Here is a 22004-nt window from a genome sequence, read left to right on the forward strand (position 1 = left end):
ATGAGTGTTTTCACCATTATTTCGGAGCAAGTAAAAGTAAAGTGTAAGATTTGCACAGCTACTTTTACATTAAGTTAATATTAAATTATTATTATTAACTGGCTCTATAATACATAATATTGTATAAAATAATTATAGCATGAACCTGTAGTAAGCTAAATCCAATAAAACAGCCAGCTTTGAGAACCAGCCATGGCAAGCTCCACACAGTGTTAACACGTCGAGCGCTGTGATGACTTCAAAACTTTAAGGTGAAGGTTGCTGGCAGAAAGGGCAAGGCCGACAGGTTGTTTACATCTCCATGGAGGCCCTTGACACCTGCTAGAGACCATCCAAAATAGTGAACGTAGCCGGTCGCTTTTTTATCCAGATAGCATCTGTGTCATACATAAGGGGGTAAGTAGCGAACTAAAACTATCTGCAGAGGTTCAATGTTTCGTTGGTCTAGGCCTAGAATATCGAGATAATTATCGGTGATAAGATTCCCTTTCTCGGCGACAGTGAGATCGAAATCGGGAGAATTGCATTTACCGTAACACCCTTCGTAACATTGAACAGGACGACTGTATAGCCTGCATTGCGTAACATTAAAAGAATGTGACTCTTTAAATTCTTATTGAATGATAAGATTGCCATTCTCAATTTTGCACATGTGTATGCGACTATATGTTGAAAAAACAACTGTTATGTAGATATTGCTTATTTATCATATGATTCTTACGTTATTATAATTATTCTTAATGTTTTTCTTTATCTTACTTTCAGTTTTCGGTAAATCATGTCATTCTTCCAGGTGAGTAACAATATTTGAAACTAGGCTTTTATAAAGAATACTGAGTCTTTTTTACTTATGAACTTCTATTGCCTACAGTGCACTTTGTCTACAGTGTTATCCCCATACAGTAATGAACTTAGCCTTGCATCCCCATTGTCAACAAACAAGGAATAATTTTATTGGATTTTATACTTGTAGTTTATTGCATCTATATAAACATAATAGAAAATTGATAAAATAAATTTACACTTCTCACAATGTAAAATCCTTATACTTGACATTTAATCAGAATGACAAGATTTCACGCTTCTCCCATTGTGCTGTTTTTACATGGAAATATATTGAATAAATATTTGATAATGAAAAATAATTTGTGTCATCTTGGAAGCCATTAGGCCATGAATGACATAGATTTGACCCCAGATGTGAGGCAATTGTAAAATGAGGCAATTGTAAAATGAGGCAATTGTAAAATGTATATGTGATCCATTTGCTGAAGAAGTTGTAGTTGGTCATCTGAGGCAAAGAAGAGAATACGGTTATCATGTCATTTGAAAATTTGTTGTTTGTTTCTATATTTTACATAATTAGTTTGCTCCTTGCCTGCTAATGAGATATAGATAACAATAGCTTGCCTATGAACACTATTATGTCTTTGTCAAAACTTATAAATAATAAAAAACACAACATCTACTAAATATTTTAATCTCTAACTTAGTTTTGAGTTCCTCTTATTCTTCAGCTGGGTGTTGATAGGAAATATATTAACAACACTGTTTTACAAAGCAGCTCACAGGTTTGTCAACAGAGTGTAAAGTAATAATTGCTTACAAAATACTTTGGATAAGTTCACATTTAATGTAAGAGTGCATGTTTCATAGTGTAGACAAAGTACACTAAAAAACAGCTTTACTGTCAGTGATCGGCACTGTAGACGAATAAAGATCAATCTCATTAAAATCAGATCTTAGTTTTCGCTACCGCTAAACAAAGATCTGAGGACATCCCAGTATGGGTCACGTCAGAACGACCTTTCACAAATTTTGACTGAACAATGAAATGACTGACAAGAAATCTACATTAGCCAATAAGAAGGCAGCTTTCTCGAGCTTTACGATACTAGTTTCAAATTGGCGACTACGCTTCGAAACATATTTTGACGTATTCTCGATTAAATAAATTAAAATTAATAAGAAGAACACTCTGGAATGGCTTACAGATGGCCTAGATTGTATGGATATAATCATAAAACCTGTAACTCTCGTTTGGAATACCATGTGTTAAATATTTCGTGGTTGCATGATTAGAGAACACATTCCGACTGTCACTTTCATGATCTGGTAAGCGACGCTCTGATTGGTTGGATGAAAGGTCGTTCTGACGTGACCCTTAATGGGATGTCCTCAGATCTTTGTTTAGTGATAGCGAGAACAAAGATCTGATTTTAATGAGATTGAATAAAGATGAAACCATTTATTTCAGTTTCAGATCTTGACGTAAAAACAGTCTAATGCACATTCCTTTACTGGTTGTTGCTGGCTCGGAGTCAGACAAATACATTTATTCTAATCAATTCTAATCTAAACAGGTCAACTTTTGTCCAGAGTTAATCATTTTGAAAACCGCATTGTTTTTTTTTGTCATCTTTAATAATTTAGTTTTGTGACATTGTGTTTAACAGAGCAACTATCCGAGCTATGGAGGAGGGTATGGGTCTGCCTACCCCCCAAGTTCCGGACCTCCCCCACCCCCAGGTTATGGTGGAGGGTACCAGAGTGCCTACAATGTTAACCAATATCCACTTGGAGGTAAGAAAACACATGTACATCACTACTTTCATTCGTTAGAACATCATTTAGGGTCATTTCCTAATGTAAATAAGGCTAAAAATAATAGTCTTGGTTCTCAGGCACAGGCCCGCATCATCATAAAGTCTGCCGCATGTTTTGTTTTTATTTCCATTTTCTATTTTTAAAAAAAAATCTGAATACTTAAAAACAATGTGATCCAATATAGCACGCAGTTACTTCCCTTTACATGCGCACTGCTTTACTATGTCTCTCCTGTTATGGTCATGGTGCCAATAGGCATGATAGGAGTTTGTATGCTTGTTTATGTAGGGAGGCACTTTCCCAGGTTGATGGTACACAACTATTTGGATACATACTAATTTGAACAAGCCAAAAAAAAACAACAACCGCCCGCCCGCACTTTATTTTAAAAAATCATTGCCTGAAAACCAATTCTTTTATTATTGTTAAGCCTAATTGTTACCAACCATACAATTCCTCTATCTGTTCACTCTTTCAGAGATTTTAGAACAATTGAATAACTTGATCAATTAATAAATAAGCTGGTAATTCCCCTTTTAGTATTATCAAATCTGGAAATTACTTTACAAAGATTTGTGGGTCTTGTGTTTAAAGTTTTGCCCTGATTATGTTCTATAGGTTCTGTCAACACTTTATTTAAACCCATGCTTTAGGGTTTCAACCTTTGCTAAATGTCTGTGTCACTTTGGGCTTCCTTCAACCTTGATTGAGACACAATGCTACAACATAACTTAGATAATGTTTAAATACTCACTCACTGACAATCAATTTGTAGGACATATATCTAGAATGCCATGCCATAGATTATGATTATTTATTACAAAACTAATTGAATTTATTTATAATATGAAACAAATTAAAACTTTCTGATCTTATGAACTATCAAATGTATTATTCATGTGCAATTAATGTAAAAAATGTTGAGGAGTGAAAGGTTTCAGCATGTATCAATATTTGATCATCGATTCATTTCCCATGATGCTCGGTGTGTGGCAGGGGCATTCCAGCTGCTGGGGGCAGTGCCAGGCTTCACGGTGCCGGCTGTACAACAGTGCGCTTACAACAACCAGGCCATGGTGCAACAGGTAAGCCAAGCGCCAATGCTGAGGAATATCATCATTGCACTCCAAAACAAATGTTTCTGTTTTTCCCCGCACCTGTTCATTAACATCCTCATGAGGCAAGGGAGTTAATTGACTGTAAAAGTCCAGTTTCCAGAACTAGGCTGGTATTTCTGAGCTTGATCGTAGCACCACCTGTGGCTATTACGAGTTATATCCCTTCTATGCCCCTTCTATTGACCAATCAGATTCCACGGTAATCAAATCTATATTGAAATAAAATGGGTCCTAATATCTGTTGATTGCAAATCCTGCAATTGACTGATATCTGCAGTTTACGAACTGATGTCAATTAGAGCTGGGAGGGGTAACTCGGGTACTCGGGTCGGGTGGGTCCTGAGTAGGACCCAGACATCCACAGGACTACCCGGACTCATGGATAGTCACGGGATATATTGTTTAGTGACAAACACTCACTATAGCTCAGTGGTTACACTACAAGTCGCTAATGTTCACATTTCTTTCTGACGATGCACACATTCCTTTTGACTTGTTTATGTGTGAGTAGAGATAAAGCTTCAGTCAATTTCAGTGTATGCATGATCTGATTGTTTGATACACATATCTGAATAGTTTTGGCCAGGGCTGCGGTAAAAGAATCCCCTTTCAGACATTTTGTTCACAACTCTTGAGACTTGCAGAGGGTACCTGGGTAGGGTCGGGTAATAGGGGGTCAGGTACCCAGGTAAATTTGGACCCATCCCAGCCTTAATGTCAGTTTCGTTATGCTATTTTGTTTGGAATATGTATAGACTCCTTAGCCCAGCCAAAATGTAACTCCATAATTCCAGCCTAGTTTGGCAAGATGGAAACTGGATTTTTTAAGCCAAGTGCCAATGCTGAGATCTTTTGCAATGCCATTATGGCTGACAAGACAAGGATCTTGTATAACTGTTAATGCAGGGATTTATAGAAGTAAGTGCCCTTGGCAGGCAGAGATTCCACAGGGCACTACTTACATTGAAAGCTCATGCATTTCTTCAAGAATGAGTATCTCACCAAAGTTATTGGAATAAATTTCTCCTGTCTCTCCCTACACAGGCGCCGGTCCAGATGGCCCAGCCCATGACCAACGCTGTCAACAACTTCGACCAGCATCTCCAGAACTGGCAGATGCAGCAGCAACAGCACATGATGGATGTACGTCTACCCAGGTCTAACTACATGCACTCTGCAATATTTTATACTAATGTTTCAAATACATTGATGCGTTCCTTACTCTAAGACTTTAATCTGAATTTACCGATGTCACTGATTATGCAATGATTTTTTAAATTTTGGATTATTTTTACAAGGCCTTGTTGATGTCGATGTTTATGTTTTGGCATATTTTTATGGATTATTTCTATTGGTTTTAGATGATGGAGGAAAGGTTTAGAAGGGTAAGTTGATATTATATTGGTTGTACTTTTCGTAATCATGCAAATAGCAGCATACTAGATTAAAGCACTTAAATTTTAAAACTTTTACTTGACCCTCACTCACAGAAACATGGGGCACTGACTTCTTATTCCACTGAGAGCATGATGTGATGTATCAGGCCTGACAATGAAGCCTCTCTCCTGGAGACTGGTTCCCAGCTGTATTTGCACTGTGGAATCTTTATGATCTGTACTGACCGATTCAGTTGCATCCTGTATTATATACTTGAGTATGAAAGACTGAGTTTAAAGTGATATTTTCATTGCAGTGAACATAACAATTGATATGTCACTGCAGTGAACATAACTTAATATTTCACTGCTATGAACATAACACTTTGACAGAATTATTATCGTACAAGAGTGACCTCCCCTCAAATTGTAACTGGCCCTTTCGCAAGCTGTTGAATTCCTTTTTACGTTAGTTTCACACTGACAAGGCAAAAGAAGGAAGGATGGTCATTTATGCACTTAATATCGCCTCATGGCATTTGTTATTATCTCAAAAATGTTTCATTATAAACTGTAAATTTCTTATTTAACTAGTCAATCAAGACCGTTCATTTCTCACAGTGCCATTTTTGTTACTTGACCAGTGTGTATTCTTTCGCTTCCAACAGAGGTCTCGAATTTTTCAAGAATAATTTTTGTTAAAGTTGATTTTGTATATAATCATATCTATATGTATGAGACAGAATTTTCATGACCCTAAATATTTTTTGTTGCATTTGTTTGTGTTTTTTAAGATTTTGCAAACACTAAACTGCATTTTTTGTCGCAAATACAAGGGGTGGTGACCCGTCCCTATGTGTTAGGTAGGGAGAATTTACGTTTCAAGATTTTATGTTGGTAATGAAAAACAGTATTTCATTTTCCAGTAGACAACTAAACAAAAAGTATGTAACAAATTGGATATTCCATGTATCCAGTGAAATATCATGTTTCTCTCATCTCGTGACTGGGTGAAAGGAGATGTTTTATCTAAATATATATATATTTTATATAAATATCTCCTTTCTCCCCATCATTCGATGAGAAAAACATGATATTTCTCTCGACACATGAAATATCCTCTATATATCCTTCTGTTTTCACTGAAAGTCCTGTGGTAGTGCTGTGTTGTGATATTTCTGTGCAAGGTTATGAATTTCGTACCTCAGTAACCGTGATTCCCAATGGAAATGTAACACAAAATCTAAAACATATTTGCAAATGAGGTCTTGTGCCTTAAAGTGACACTTGTGTATGTCCAACACAGAAGCTGTGAAGAATATCTATCATCCTATTCCTGTCAGTCAGCTGTGTGGCAAGTAGTATTTAAAGCCTGCAACAAGTCGACCTTGTACTGTTTAGACTTTCCCCCCAAAGTGTAGGACACCTGAATATAGCTTTATTTCCTTGGGAAAATCCTCAAAAGAAATATATATTCAAAACAGTTAAGAGGTTCCAAAGCACAAATCATGAAGAAAGAATAAGAAAGATATGTATAGGTCATAGTGTACTTTTTTAAATACAAATTCTTTTTATTTTGTTTGCAGCTGGAGGAGATGCAGTCGAAGGGTGAGGAGATCAGCAAGGAGGAGGAACAGGAGGTGGAGAAGGCTAAGGCAGTGAGTATGCTGAGTTATAGATGTAGGATAAAACATGTCAGAGGGTTTTTATGAGATTTAAAACCCAAATCCAAGGAATAAAACAGAGAGGCATATCACAGAGGTTTTATCCCTAGGATGAGGGTTTTAAATCGCATAAAAACCAAGGGAAAGCGTTTTATCTAACTTATAAACAAAAAAAAAGAATCTTAAAACAACACTTATCAACATTTTTATTTTTCAAATATATTTTCCATGAACCTTAGGAAACAGGCATTAAATATCTGTTGTTGGCGTACAGTTACTTGAAAAAGACATTCTTAAAAGCATTGTGATTTATCAGCACCTCTGTAGCGTAGTCGTGCACTCACTGGCTACAGATACGAAGAATGAGTGTTTGTTTCGTATGAATATAAAAAAAAAAAATTCATTTGATTTTCAATTTCATAACATTATGTTCAAATGCAAAATAAATATTCAGGGAGAAACATTCATATGTTAAAATATAAACGGAAGTTGAATTAATAAAATCCCTGGGCTATTATATAAAATCCAAGCGATATTATAACATGTTATACAGCAAATATTCCCGTGATATTTTCTAAAATCTTGGGTACATTACAACATCCCCGTTTTTGAGATTTAACCGGACTGGTGGACAATACAATGACGTCACTGGAGGTTTTTTTAAAGGGGCCAGCCAGTTGATCCATTTTCTAGTGTCAGACAGATAAGCAAGGATAATTTAATACCTATTACATTTTATGTTTGCAACAGTGTGGCAAGACATGATTGTGGTTGCAGGGTGACATCAAGGAACTGATGAAGACCAGGTTTATTGATGAGTTGATGCGTCGTGAGGCTGTCAGTGGCACGTTTGAGATGACCGAGGGGACTGTGAAGCCCTTCATGACCTACCCAGCAGAGGACCCCGTTGTACAGTACTACAATGCTGAACGCAGCACCGACCTGACAGACAAGCCCTGGGACCCCGAGGCCGACTGTGAATACCTCAGAAAGGGAATGAAGGGATTAGGTGAGGAATATCAACATTCCACTCCCCTTCTGCTTTTCTCTTCACCTGTTTTTTAACATCCTCCCGAGGCAAGGGAGATTACTGACTGTAAAAGTCCAGTTTCCACCCTTGCCAAACTGGCTGGAATAACTGGGCGCGATCGTACTGCCACCAGTGCCTATTACGAGTTATGTCCCTTCTATGTCTCTCCTATTGACCAATCAAATTCCATGATAACAAACAATATCTGTATTGTAATAAGTGCATCAAATCATGTGTGCATGAAAAGATTTGGATAATATCTGTTGACTTCAAATCCTGCAATTGACCGATATCTGCACTGCAGTTTACAACCGGATGTCAATTCCGTGCCTAGAGTTATTAGACTCGTTAGCCCAGCCAAAATATAACTCAATAGTTCCAGCCTAGTTTGGCAACTTTGGAAAGTGGATTTTTATGGTCACGGAAGATGGTTCTGTAATGAAGGAGTATGATCAAAGATGTGTTTCCCATTTTTAGCATAGCCCTAGATGTTACAAACAGTGTTCTGTGTGGCACACCGACATCGTCTTCATGGCAGTTATTAACTGTTCTGCCATGCATCATAAAATTTGAATATACAGACATACATTCTGAAAGGCGACGTTCGGTATAGATCCATATACCATTGTCAAGCAAGGCTGAATAATGAACATGGTCCAGAATATATACAGTAAATGGAGGATTAACAGTAACAACAATTGCATACATGAAGATCTATACCGAATGTCACCTTTGCAGTACAAAACAGAAGTTGTTATCCATAAATTGTGTCTGCTTTGTCATCCGTCAACTTCTAAGAAGTGCCTATCAAACCATTCATTCTTCATCAGTAAATGTATGTCAAATTCAGTTTTCGATTGTTTCAAACCTTGGATAACTCGAAGTATTTACATTGATCCCTTCAACTTCGACACAACAGTGTTTGACTGTACACAATGTATTGTGACCAATGTGATGTTCAATGTATGGTTCCTACGATAGGTACTGACGAGGATGCTGTCACCCACGTCGTGGCAACACGGTGCAACCAGCAGAGACAGAAGCTCAAGACCATGTACAAGACCATGTATGGACGGGTCAGTGACTTTCACAGCGTCCAGTCGGGCTGGGACGGGTCATTGACTTTCACAGTGTCCAGTAGGGCTGGGACGAGTCAGTGACTTTCACAGTCTCCAGTAGGGCTGGGACGGGTCAGTGATTTTCACAGAGTCCACTAGGGCTGGGACGGATCAGTGACTTTCACAGTGTCCAGTAGGGCTGGGACGAGTCAGTGACTTTCACAGTGTTCAGTAGGGCTGGGACGTGTCAGTTACTTTCACAGTGTTCAGTAGGGCTGGGACGGATCAGTGACTTTCACAGTGTCCAGTAGGGCTGGGACGGGTCAGTGACTTTCACAGTGTCCAGTAGGGTTAGCACGGGTCAGTGACTTTCACAGTGTCCAGTAGGGCTGGGACGGGTCAGTGACTTTCACAGAGTCCACTAGGTCTGGGACGGATCAGTGACTTTCACAGTGTCCAGTAGGGCTGGGACAGGTCATTGACTTTCACAGCGTCCAGTAGGGTTAGGACGGATCAGTGACTTTCACAGTGTCCAGTGGGGTTAGGACGGATCAGTGACTTTCACAGCGTCCAGTAGGGTTAGGACGGATCAGTGACTTTCACAGTGTCCAGTAGGTCTGGGACAGGTCAGTGACTTTCACAATGTTCAGTAGGGCTGGGACGGATCAGTGACTTTCACAGTGACCAGTAGGGCTGGGACAGATCAGTGACTTTCACAATGTTCAGTAGTGTTAGGACGGATCAGTGACTTTCACAGTGTCCAGTAGGGCTGGGACGGATCAATGACTTTCACCGTGTCCAGTAGGGCTGGGACAGGTCAGTGACTTTCACAATGTTCAGTAGGGTTAGGACGGATCAGTGACTTTCACAGTGTCCAGTAGGTCTGGGACAGGTCAGTGACTTTCACAATGTTCAGTAGGGCTGGGACGGATCAGTGACTTTCACAGTGTCCAGTAGGGCTGGGACGGATCAGTGACTTTCACAATGTTCAGTAGGGTTAGGACGGATCAGTGACTTTCACAGTGTCCAGTAGGGCTGGGACGGATCAGTGACTTTCACAGTGTCCAGTAGGTCTGGGACAGGTCATTGACTTTCACAGTGTCCAGTAGGGTTAGGACGGGTCAGTGACTTTCACAGTGTCAACTAGGGCTGGGATGGGTCAGTGACTTTCACAGTGTCCACTAGGGCTGGGACGGATCAGTGACTTTCACAGTGTCCAGTAGGGCTGGGACGAGTCAGTGACTTTCACAGTGTTCAGTAGGGCTGGGACGTGTCAGTTACTTTCACAGTGTTCAGTAGGGCTGGGACGGATCAGTGACTTTCACAGTGTCCAGTAGGGCTGGGACGGGTCAGTGACTTTCACAGTGTCCAGTAGGGTTAGCACGGGTCAGTGACTTTCACAGTGTCCAGTAGGGCTGGGACGGGTCAGTGACTTTCACAGAGTCCACTAGGTCTGGGACGGATCAGTGACTTTCACAGTGTCCAGTAGGGCTGGGACAGGTCATTGACTTTCACAGCGTCCAGTAGGGTTAGGACGGATCAGTGACTTTCACAGTGTCCAGTGGGGTTAGGACGGATCAGTGACTTTCACAGCGTCCAGTAGGGTTAGGACGGATCAGTGACTTTCACAGTGTCCAGTAGGTCTGGGACAGGTCAGTGACTTTCACAATGTTCAGTAGGGCTGGGACGGATCAGTGACTTTCACAGTGTCCAGTAGGGCTGGGACAGATCAGTGACTTTCACAATGTTCAGTAGTGTTAGGACGGATCAGTGACTTTCACAGTGTCCAGTAGGGCTGGGACGGATCAATGACTTTCACCGTGTCCAGTAGGGCTGGGACAGGTCAGTGACTTTCACAATGTTCAGTAGGGTTAGGACGGATCAGTGACTTTCACAGTGTCCAGTAGGTCTGGGACAGGTCAGTGACTTTCACAATGTTCAGTAGGGCTGGGACGGATCAGTGACTTTCACAGTGTCCAGTAGGGCTGGGACGGATCAGTGACTTTCACAATGTTCAGTAGGGTTAGGACGGATCAGTGACTTTCACAGTGTCCAGTAGGGCTGGGACGGATCAGTGACTTTCACAGTGTCCAGTAGGTCTGGGACAGGTCATTGACTTTCACAGTGTCCAGTAGGGTTAGGACGGGTCAGTGACTTTCACAGTGTCAACTAGGGCTGGGATGGGTCAGTGACTTTCACAGTGTCCAGTAGGGCTGGGACGGGTAACTCGTGTTGGGTGGGTCCTGAGTAGGTCTCGGGTACCTTCACGACTACCCGGACCATTGGTTACTCATGTGGCTAGTCACGTGGTTAGTCATGTGATATATTGTTTAATGACATTACCAGTAGTATTCCATGGTTACACTACAAGTATAGCTTATGTTCACATTTCTTTCTGACCATGCAAGCATTCGTTCTGACTGTTATATGTTCGAGTAAGAATAAAGCATCTATCAAATTTAGTGTACGCATGATCTGATCATCTGATACATGTATCTAAATGGTTTTTGCCTGGACTGCGGTAAAACAATTCCCATTCGGACATTTTGTACCCAACTCTTGAGACCTATAGCACACCACATTTATCCAGGTACCAGTATCTGCTCAAATGGGGTTTATTTGTTTCCCAACCTGTGGATTCGTACATATTCCAGATATCATTTTCAACTCCCTGGGGAGTATACAACCAAAGCTGCCTTTAGGTTTTTTCATCCACCTCCCATATCGGGTATCCATTCTCTGCTGAATGAAACATGCTGGGAATGGTGCCTGCTTGGCAAACATGCCCAACACGGAACACAGACTATCAAATGTGGTGTCTCCCTCTGAGGCTTTGTTTGAAACTTCCACTGTTCAACAGACACCCCTAGGATGATCTGTGAATGCTAACCTGCCATCCTGATTTGCAGCTGGGGCTTGCGGGAGATTATGTCATGCCTCTGTGGGGTTAAGTGTTCCACATTGTGCAAGGCCTGTAGACATTATAGTTGTTATTGATGTGTTGCAGGATCTGATCGAGGATGTCCACAGCGAGCTGAGTGGGGACTACCGGGAGTCGGTGATGGCGTGTTTCGTGGACCCTGCCCGCTATGATGCCTGGTGTGTGAAGGAGGCCATCTATGTAAGCGGGCTAGTGGTTCTTGTTGAAGATGATCCCCTAGATATAGCAATAATTATCGAAAGCTCATGATAGTGTTCTGTTCAAGGGAGGTTGTTTTTCATTCTTCCAAAACCCAACCTGGCAGCATTAAATTAACCTCTTTGATTGGTATATATGTATATTCTTTAAAAAAAGTTAGAAGTTAAGATCCCTTACATCCCATAACACAAGCTCCCCCATATACCCGTATTCCATATACTTGTATTACATGATGTCCCCCACATACCTGTATTACATGACATCCCCCATATACCTGTATTACATGACATCATATACCTGTATTACATGACATCACCCATGTACCTGTATTACATGACATCATATACCTGTATTACATGACATCACCCATGTACCTGTATTACATGACATCATAAACCTGTATTACATGACATTTCCCGTATACCCGTATTATATGACATATTCCTGCATGACACCCCCATATACCTGTATAACATAACATCATATACCTGAATTCATGACATCCCCCATACACCTGTATTACATGACATCCCCCATACACCTGTATTATATACCTGTATTACATGACATCATATACCTGTATTACATGACATCATATACCTGTATTACATGACATCATACACCTTTATTAAATGACATCATATACCTGTATTACATGACATCTCCCATATACCTGTATTACACGACATCATATACCTGTAATACATGACATCACCCATATACCTGTATTACATGACATCTCCCAATTACCTTTATCATATGACATCCCCATATGCCTGTATTACATGACATCCCCCATACACCTGTATTACATGACATCATGTACCTGTATTACATGACATCCCCCATACACCTGTATTACATGACATCATGTACCTGTATTACATGACATCATATACCTGTATTAGAATACATCCCCCATATACCTTTATGACATGACATCATATACCTGTATTATACAATACTCCCATATACCTGTATTACATGACACCCCCCATAAGCTGAGGCACATGTGGCCCAGTCGTCTAAGGCACTGCAATTCGATGTGCAGAGTTGCGTCCCTTGGGCACGCCAGAAACCTATGGTTCTGGGTTCGAATCCCGGTTCGCCCCGATTATGTTTCTAGGTTTGTCAGCACTATACCTGTGCTCGTGGGTTTCACCAAAGTGGTAAACGTCTGAGACCTGCAATTCTTGTGGCTTTCCTCCCACATTAAGCTGACACACCGTGATATGAATACTGGAATACTGTTAAAAGCGGCGTTAAACACAACTCACTCACTCACTCCCCCATACACCTGTATTACATGACATCCCATACAGTGCATGACAAGCAAGGCAAGTATTTCAATGGCTCTCCATGTATACACATTCAGGGCCTGGGAACTGATGAGGCTACACTGATTGAGGTGCTGATGACTCGCACAAACCGACAGATTGCGGAGATGAAAAATGTGTATGGCGATGGTAAGTATATTTTGTAAAACATTAATGTAGCAAGATGCAAAATGTCATTTATAACCATACAAACATGATCCATGGCCCATCAAGGTAACAACTTCAAAATGTACTGAGAAAGGAAGTCAAATTGTAGAAATAACAAAAATGTTTGACTGAAACTGCATCATGTTTTGAAGTTTGTCCTTCCTGAGAAACATGTTATATTTTGAAATAATTTCTTATTTTTAACTGAAGCCTCTTTCGCACTTATATAATGCAAAGTTGTGCAGCGAAATACAATTTACGCTGACCTTGACCCACACTGTGTGTATGTTTCAGTGGCTAGCCCCAATCGCAAAGTCAGTGATACCCTGATTGAAAAGGACATTGAGGATGACACCAGCGGAGACTTCAAACGCCTGCTGATATCTGCCTCCCAGGTCAGGTTATGTACCGGTATAGATTGGTGCTTTCACTGTTTCACTGTTTCACTGTTTGTGGATGTAGAATGTTCAGGGTGGCAGTATAGCATGACAATAAGGGAACAACTATTTCATTTTCAGAGGGTGCCAGCATTTTTTCTTAAAAAATAATCAAGCCTGTTTTACTGAAATAAAATACATACGGCTGATGGAAGAATAATATAATGTGTCTGTCCAGTTCTTTAATTTATATGACCCGTGAAGATTCGGGTTAGAATAGGTCTTCAGCAATCCATGCTTGCCGTAAAAGGCGACTAACGGGATCGGGTGGTCAGGCTCGCTGACTTGGTTGATGCATGTAATCAATCACTGGGAATTGCGTCAGTGCTGATGATATTAATCACTGGATTGTCTGGTCCAGACTCAATTATTTTCAGACCGCCGTCATAAAGCTGGAATATTGCTGAGTACAGCGTTAAACAACAAACCACCCAACCAACCAACCAACTTTAATTTATATTCATTGAAATAAATATGATTGGAAACCCGTAATGTTTGAAAAATAATTAAGTTCCCAAACATAAAAAAAAGCCCCCAAACCTATGGGCGGCCATTCGGTCAAAAAATACAAAGTTGAAAAAAAGACAAAAGTACGCAATTAAGGTCAAATATTACGAATAAAGAACTAAATGTTACTACTAAAGGTCAAAATACAAAACAAACAGACGCCGGTTAAACATACAAAGTTGAAATAAATGTCAAAAGTAAGCAATATTAAAAGTCAAATGTTACGAAAAGACGTCATAAGCAAAGAAAGAACAATGTGTACGAAAGAACGTCAGTGAGCACAAAAGGACGTTTTCAATAAAGAACGTCAATGAGCAGGAAAGCACGTTGACACATTTGACCTTAATTGCGTACTTTTGTCCTTTTTTTCAACTTTGTATTTTTTGACCGAAAGGCTGCCCATACAAACCCATCCCCTACCCTGAAAATCAAATGGTTGCTCTCTCAGTGTCATTCACATTCATCTTATGTATTTTACTATATATATTTAAAATATATATAACTCACAAGGGTTTAGGTCATGGTATGTTCAGTACAGTACTTAGGTACACAAGGGTTTAGGTCTAAAGGGGTGGTTGGGTGGCCTAGTGGGCATCATAAATTGGCACAGCAAGATCGAGGCCTAGGTTTGAATCCCCACATGAGTACATGTCTTACACTCTCATTACGAGTGGTGGGACTACACACTGATGCATCCGTAGATCGCGATATTTTACTTCCCGATACAAGTATCGCACACAAAATATCAATTCATACCTTAAATGTTTACTTTAATTGCTGTTACACCAAACATTAATTACTAGTGATAATTAGCAGTGAGAAAGTCATACTTGACACTGCCAATTGTTAATCGTCAGTGTACCAGGTATTTGACCATCCTGTCTATGAAAAAGATGGCTTACACACCACAGATAAGAGCAGTTACAAGTATCGTGATACATATCGGATCGTGAACAAGGTAGCGTGATACGTATCGGATCACACAGTTGGTGTATCATCCCAGCCCTACTCATTACGATGTTGTTCTTGATCTGTGAGAGGAATGGTGTTCCCCGTGTGATTAAGGACTTTGTAGTTTGTTGCCGAGGTTTGACTGGAAGGCTGTTTCAGGGCAATCGGTACGAGATCAGCCGGGACAGCCTGGAGGCAGCCGTGGAGGAGGTCGTCGTCGATGACCACGCAACCGGGATGTTCCAGGTGAACTATACGAAGCTGTGTGACATGGAGAAGGCGAGGAGAGATGCCCAGCTGCTGTTCAAGGCTGGAGAAGACCGGTGGGGCACAGACGAGGAGACCTTCAACAGGATCTTCTCCACCAGAGATTACTACACCATGAGAACAATCTACAATGAGTACGTCAAGGTGAGTGTATGTACAAGTAGGTCAAGGTCAGTGAATGTACAAGTATATCAAAGTCAGTGTATGTATAATGAGTAGTTCAAGGTCAGTGTATGTCCAACAAGTGGGTCAAGGTCAGTGTATGTAAGAGTAGGTCAAGGTAAGTGCATCTCCGAGTATGTGAAGGTAACGCTGGAACATCAGATATGAAGAATATAATGTACCCTTCTTAGGTACCGGTATATATAAGTTTGTTGCAATCAATCTCAAGTGGTTGTCCAGTTTCACTCACATATTATCCATATTTTATCTCTCCTTTTTTCCATGACTCTCACTCCCCTGATATAAAATCATACTTCCTCTTGCAGATCACACAAAGAGACATTTTGAACTCAGTTGATCGTGAGACTTCTGGGAACTTCAGGAAGGGGCTGTATGCTGTTGGTAGGTCGTCAACCATTTACTGAACATTTACACAGCAGAATCTTCCCAAGGAATGCTTTATTGTGAAGGAGTAGGTTTTTTGCTGCTTTGAACAGTATTTCAGGTGTATCACATGTCAGAATAATGTGTGCGGAAAGCCAAAAGTGATTAAGATCGTAGATGTTTACCACATTGGTGAAACACAGGATGGATCATAATCAGAGATATTCTTGGATTCAAACTCACAATCAGCATATTCAGGCACAGCTAAGAGAGGCAACTCTTAAAAATTAATTGGACCACTGTTCATATAAAGCACTCTGTCTGTGTCATCTTGACCCTGCTCAGCAATATTGATAGTTTGAACAAATAAACAAACCACTTTAAGATCTTTGTTTGTGATACATTCTTGGTACAAAAACTAAATAACAAACAAGAAATTCCCTTGTGTTTCTCAGCAATGAACATCCGCTGTCGACCGATGTACTTTGCTGAGAAGTTGAGAGATGCCATGAAAGGACTTGGTACGGCAGATAAAACCCTCATCAGGATCATCATCTCCCGGTCTGAGGTACGCACATGTTGCAGTTTCCAGTTGAACGAGAAGTCATGGAATATTGACAGTTTTCATCAAGCATTTGAATTCAAGACAAGACCAGTTTTGTTGTTGTTTTACAAACTTTCTTGGTCAGTGTGTCTAGAGGCAGAAGGCAAAGTAGAGGAACTATTTTCATTGAACAAAAGCATTTTTAAAATTTTCTTATTACCGTATTTAATGAAATAATAATAAAAAAATGCATTGATATTTCAATGGGAATCTTTCATGAATTATTTTTTTGAAGTGATGTTTCTTTTGAATTTCAGTATAGGCTGATAAAATAATAATCTTGGTTCTCAGGCACCACCCGCATCATCATTTAGTCTGCCAGATTTTTCGTTTTTATTTCCATTTTCAAAAGAAATTTATAAAATCCCAATATAGCAAGCCATTTCTTCCCTTTACATGTGCACTGCTTTACTGTGCACCTTGTGTAATGGTCCTTTATGTAGGGAGGTTGATGGTACACAACTGTTTACTTAGTATATACTAAGTTTGAACAAGCAACAACAAAAATACCATCGCCCACCCACACTTTTTTTTTAAAAGTCATTGCCTGAGAACCAATTATTTTATTTTTTAAGCCATATTTGCATTATGTTAGCCTTGTTATGGTTGCTATTTCCATTTCCAAGTGTGGCCTAAAAATGAGCAGTTTAATAGCCTAAACAATGTGAAGAGTATGACATTTTAAATATTGTTTTAAAATTCATACCCTGTGCATTTTCAGATTGATATGGTTCAGATAAAGGAGTGTTTCCTGCAGCTCACGAAGCAGACTCTGTGGAACTGGCTCAAGGATGACTGTAGCGGAGACTACAAGAAGCTGCTTCAGGCAGTGGTTGGTCGGAACTAGGTCAAGGTCATGATATAGGAATTTGATACAAGGTCATGGCAACTCATGATCATGATGTCAAGGTCATTACATCTGCATTCAAATAAGGTCAAGGTCACCTAATCTGTATCCATACAAGGTCAAGGTTTATGTCATTTCTCAGAACACAGAAACAATGCTATAATGGCGTCATTGGAATGCAGCAATGTTAATTGAGACAAAATTGCAAATGTACAAAGAGTAAATTGTATTTATTTGTTGATGCAATATGCTTTTTCAGCTGGTCAAATGCATGCAATGAATTATCTGTGTTTTCATAACATACAGTATACTATTCTATGAATGTAAAAAAAAAATGTATATTCACGAATGACCAACCCTAAACAGGGTTTTGAAATGCACTGAAATGGTTTGAAATTGCTTGTTCAGAAAAACATTTTAATTAATTGTTATTCATATAATTTGATGACATGGATCACTGTCATCAAATATTTAACATTGTTTCGTTGATGGACTTAAAGGGTTTTATTATTGTTATTAAAGTGTTGACTATATACAATAGATGTTTGTTGAAAAAATGTTATTCTCTAAGACATTTTGTTTCTATGTTCTGTACAGGGTAGGTAGCAAATTTATTAACTTAAATGTTAATGACACATAGTATAGAGCTAATATTAGGTTAAACATCTTCAGATCATTGCAAGTTGCTTGATCGTAGTGTGATTCCCATACACTGTATTTTCAGTAGGAGATGAATCAGAAATTCATGTCATATCTTAAAGCCTGTATGGGTTATGACCTTGAATCTGATGTTTGTCTCATGACCATGTTACCACTCAGATAGCCTGTAAAGCCATTTTAACTACAATTATGACCTGGCTCTTACAAATATGATAACTATACCGACAGAGCTCCATGATGCCGCAGACAAGAGCAGCGCAGAGGTGGATAGATCAGCAATATGTCCAATGAACTCGCTGTAATGACAGAGTACACAATATGGTGTCCATATGGCTTAGATAGATCTTTCTTACAATAATGTGCCCGGTACCTTTTAATTATACATGATAGAAAACTTCTTATTAGTTGCTTGAATTCTTATTCTACAGTACATTCTTGGGGTTCAAACATCACCTGTCTGAATATTTATTCTTTAGTATTATCTTGGAGGTTGAACATCACCTGTCTGAATATTTCTTCAACAGTATATTTTTGGAAGTGAAACATTATGCCTAAGTACTTATTCTACAGTAAATTCTTGGGGGTTAAACATCACCTGTCTCAATATGTATTTGGTAGTATTTTCTTGGAGGTTAAACATCACCTGTCTCAATATATATTCTATAGTACTTTCTTGGAGGTTATAAACATCACCTGTCTGAATATTTATTCTGTAGTATTTTCTTGGAGGTTAAACATCACCTGTCTCAATATATATTCTATAGTACTTTCATGGAGGTTATAAACATCACCTGTCTGAATATTTATTCTGTAGTATTATCTTGGAGGTTAAACATCACCTGTCTGAAAACTTATTCTACAGTACAATGTAGCAGGTTAAACATCACCTGTCTGAATATCTCTTTACCAGGACTAGGTCCATCTTTAGCACATCTGAAGACTTGGGGGCAGTGGGCTAGCCTAGAGGTTAAAGCGTTTGCTTGTCAGGCCAAAGACCCTGTTTTGATTCCCAACATGCTATTACAATGTGGGAAGCCCATTGCTGGTGTCTCCCGCCCTAATACTGCTGAAAGCTGTGAAAACCATACTCACGCAGTCACTGATACACTTTGTATCATGGAAATGAACCATATGTGTCTATTACTGCCAACAAAGCAATAACTATTTTGTTCTCCTTCCAAATCTTTGCGTGTTTTGTAAATGTTCAAATAAAATGTCTACTTTGTATCTTTGTTTCATTTTCTAATGGAATCTGATCAATAAAATCATTAATGTTCTTACACCTGATGTCTGTTTGTCTACTGTACTGTAGATAATGTAAATGATTTACTGTAGATAATGTAAATGGTTTACTGTAGATAATGTAAATGGTTTACTGTAGATAATGTAAATGGTTTACTGTAGATAATGTAAATGATTTACTGTAGATAATGTAAATGATCAGTCACCGCCTGCATCATCATAATATCTGCCACATGTTAATACTAATACTTAAAATCAATGCGAGCCAATATAGCACGCAGTTACTTCCCTTTACATGCGCACTGCTTCACTGCGCATCTCGTGTTATGGTCATGGCGGCAATAGGAGTGTCTTACACACCTGTGGATGAGAAACCCATTTGAGATAACTGGTATCAAACATATGTGTGAGATCCAATTCCAGGCCCGTGATTGGCTACTCCATAGTGATGACTTGAGGTCAGATAATGACAGACTACTTTCCTGAGTGTAAGTCATTCATAAGTTGCTCATGCTCAGTTACATTATCTGTTGTTATGTCAACGTTATCATTTTTCAGAGTGTGAACCCCCTGGATGCCACAGCGACACATATGTCCATCCTCTTCAACCCTCACTTCAAAGTCGAATAAAATTAAAAATACATCACACAAACTAATACACTTTACAGTTTTGAATTCCCCCTTCTGTTTATCATTTACTGTCAATTCTGCAACGTCGCTGATAAGCCTAGAATTGCATACATGAACGCCGAAGTGTACATTCCGCCATATTGGATTGTGTTTACAAAATGCCAGTTATGAGACGCCTATTCGATCAGGTATATTTCAAACTCAGCTGCTATACATGCATCCCTGAATTCCTCATATATTTGAGAAACACATGACAAATGGTCTTCGTCACCAATGCAAATTATCTAGATGAAGTCATACAAAATAAAGTAGGTATGGAAACGAACACTGTGCTTGCTGAAATGTAAACAAAGCAAAATTCAGATTTTACACTGTATTGCATTTTTAGATGTACTTTCGTCTAATTGTTGCACACATTGGCTCCATCACACGTTTGAGAATATTCATGGGAAGAATATCGTTGCATTAATTATGGAATTACACATATATACATTACAATGATGTGGTAAATTCAACAGAAGCCTTAAAAGTTTCCATCCTGAGTGACGCCATGACTGACGCTAAATCACGCAAAACGACAACGGTAGTTATCTGCATTTCTGACTAATTCTCTTTGTTACATTTGAAAACATGGTAAACAAATAACAGTACGCAGATTGTCAGAATGTTTCTGATTACTTATGTGACACATATATGTATATACGATCCCTCAATCAACGAAAATCCTCCTCTGGAAAACCCGCGTACTGTTGTCAGTGTATACAACATTTTGTAGAAGTCGGTCACAGGTAGTGATGTCATACAGAAGTAAACATTGTTGCACATATTTGGTAATTTCTTTGAGGTGTAAACTTTCAACTCGGCATCCAGCGTGTTCTTTGTTTTTGTCTAGTTTGCATTATCATCATCGCCTTGATAATCTACAGATATGGCGGAAACCTTTTTGTGTCGGGTCACACTATTTATGGGTAGTAAGCAGTACATAGGATGACGTCACTTATGACAGTGGTGTCATATATTGATCGCTACAGCAATCATGAGAATAGACAAAATGCATTGATTCGATGCTAAAAAGGTGCGATTTTAGGGTGTGTAAGAAACAGATTACTGCACTCGTGCCTGTCAGATTCCATTGATCTTACAACTCGTTGTTACAAAACGTATCTAACTCGCTTTTGCTCGTAAGATACGTTTTGAAACAACTCGTTGTAAGATCAATGGTATCTGACAGACACTCGTGTAGTAATCTCTATCTACAAACTGAAGAAGTTGGAGGAATGATGTTGGATGATAAATAAAATCTCACCCTCGAGTCTTTGGATATCAAATATATCAACACTCGTTGATGAAAGTGGAAAAACTCCGAGGCTTGCCAATATCAAGACACAAGGGTGAGATTCTCTCTATGTATGCTTGTTTATGAAGGGAGGCACTTTCCCAGGTTAATTTGCTTGCATACTAGTTTAAACAAGCAAAACAAAAAACAACCACCTGCCTGCACTATATTTTCAAAGGTCATTGCCTGAGATCCTATTCTTTTATTTTTTTAAGCCTTACTAACTTTTTCTAAGTTATTATGTTAACCTAGCACAATAACTTCAGTATACTAAGACATTGGCGCAGTATTTTCACTAAAGTTGAGGATTTTGTCTGCAATGTATCATTAGAATGTGTGCCATGCATTTCAATATCTGCTAATAAAGTGACACTGCCTGTCAAAATGACACAAGCAATATTTCAGGTATATGACGGCAGTCTGTAAATAATCGAGTCTGGACCAGATGATCCAGTGATTGACATCATGAGCATCAATCCACACTATTGGGATACGATGACA

At 39.3% G+C, this 22004-nt stretch overlaps 1 protein-coding gene across 1 annotated transcript; it reads left to right on the top strand.

Annotated features, from left to right (window-relative positions):
- The first annotated feature begins 279 nt into the window (after positions 1–279).
- On the top strand, positions 280–18048 carry LOC139468558 (annexin-B12-like). Its single transcript, XM_071250611.1, has 16 exons — positions 280–396; positions 766–793; positions 2457–2583; positions 3604–3692; positions 4770–4868; positions 5087–5110; positions 6688–6759; positions 7543–7774; positions 8777–8871; positions 11861–11974; positions 13368–13458; positions 13771–13871; positions 15531–15782; positions 16127–16202; positions 16640–16752; positions 17510–18048. The coding sequence occupies exons 2-16, from the start codon at positions 779–781 to the stop codon at positions 17633–17635; spliced, it is 1626 nt and encodes a 541-aa protein (XP_071106712.1). The 5' UTR covers positions 280–396; positions 766–778; the 3' UTR covers positions 17636–18048.
- Positions 18049–22004: the final 3956 nt, after the last annotated feature.

This window comes from Haliotis cracherodii, unplaced genomic scaffold (assembly GCF_022045235.1).
Source record: "Haliotis cracherodii isolate W230 unplaced genomic scaffold, xgHalCrac1.p SCAF_2, whole genome shotgun sequence".
Classification (NCBI taxonomy): domain Eukaryota; kingdom Metazoa; phylum Mollusca; class Gastropoda; order Lepetellida; family Haliotidae; genus Haliotis; species Haliotis cracherodii.

Bases quoted from the DNA above. Each gene is read 5' to 3' on its own strand.
- LOC139468558 (XM_071250611.1), top strand. The intron at 5,111-6,687 runs GTAAGTTGATAT...TTTTGTTTGCAG, and splicing joins TGGAGGAAAGGTTTAGAAGG to CTGGAGGAGATGCAGTCGAA. The intron at 13,872-15,530 runs GTCAGGTTATGT...AGGCTGTTTCAG, and splicing joins TGCTGATATCTGCCTCCCAG to GGCAATCGGTACGAGATCAG.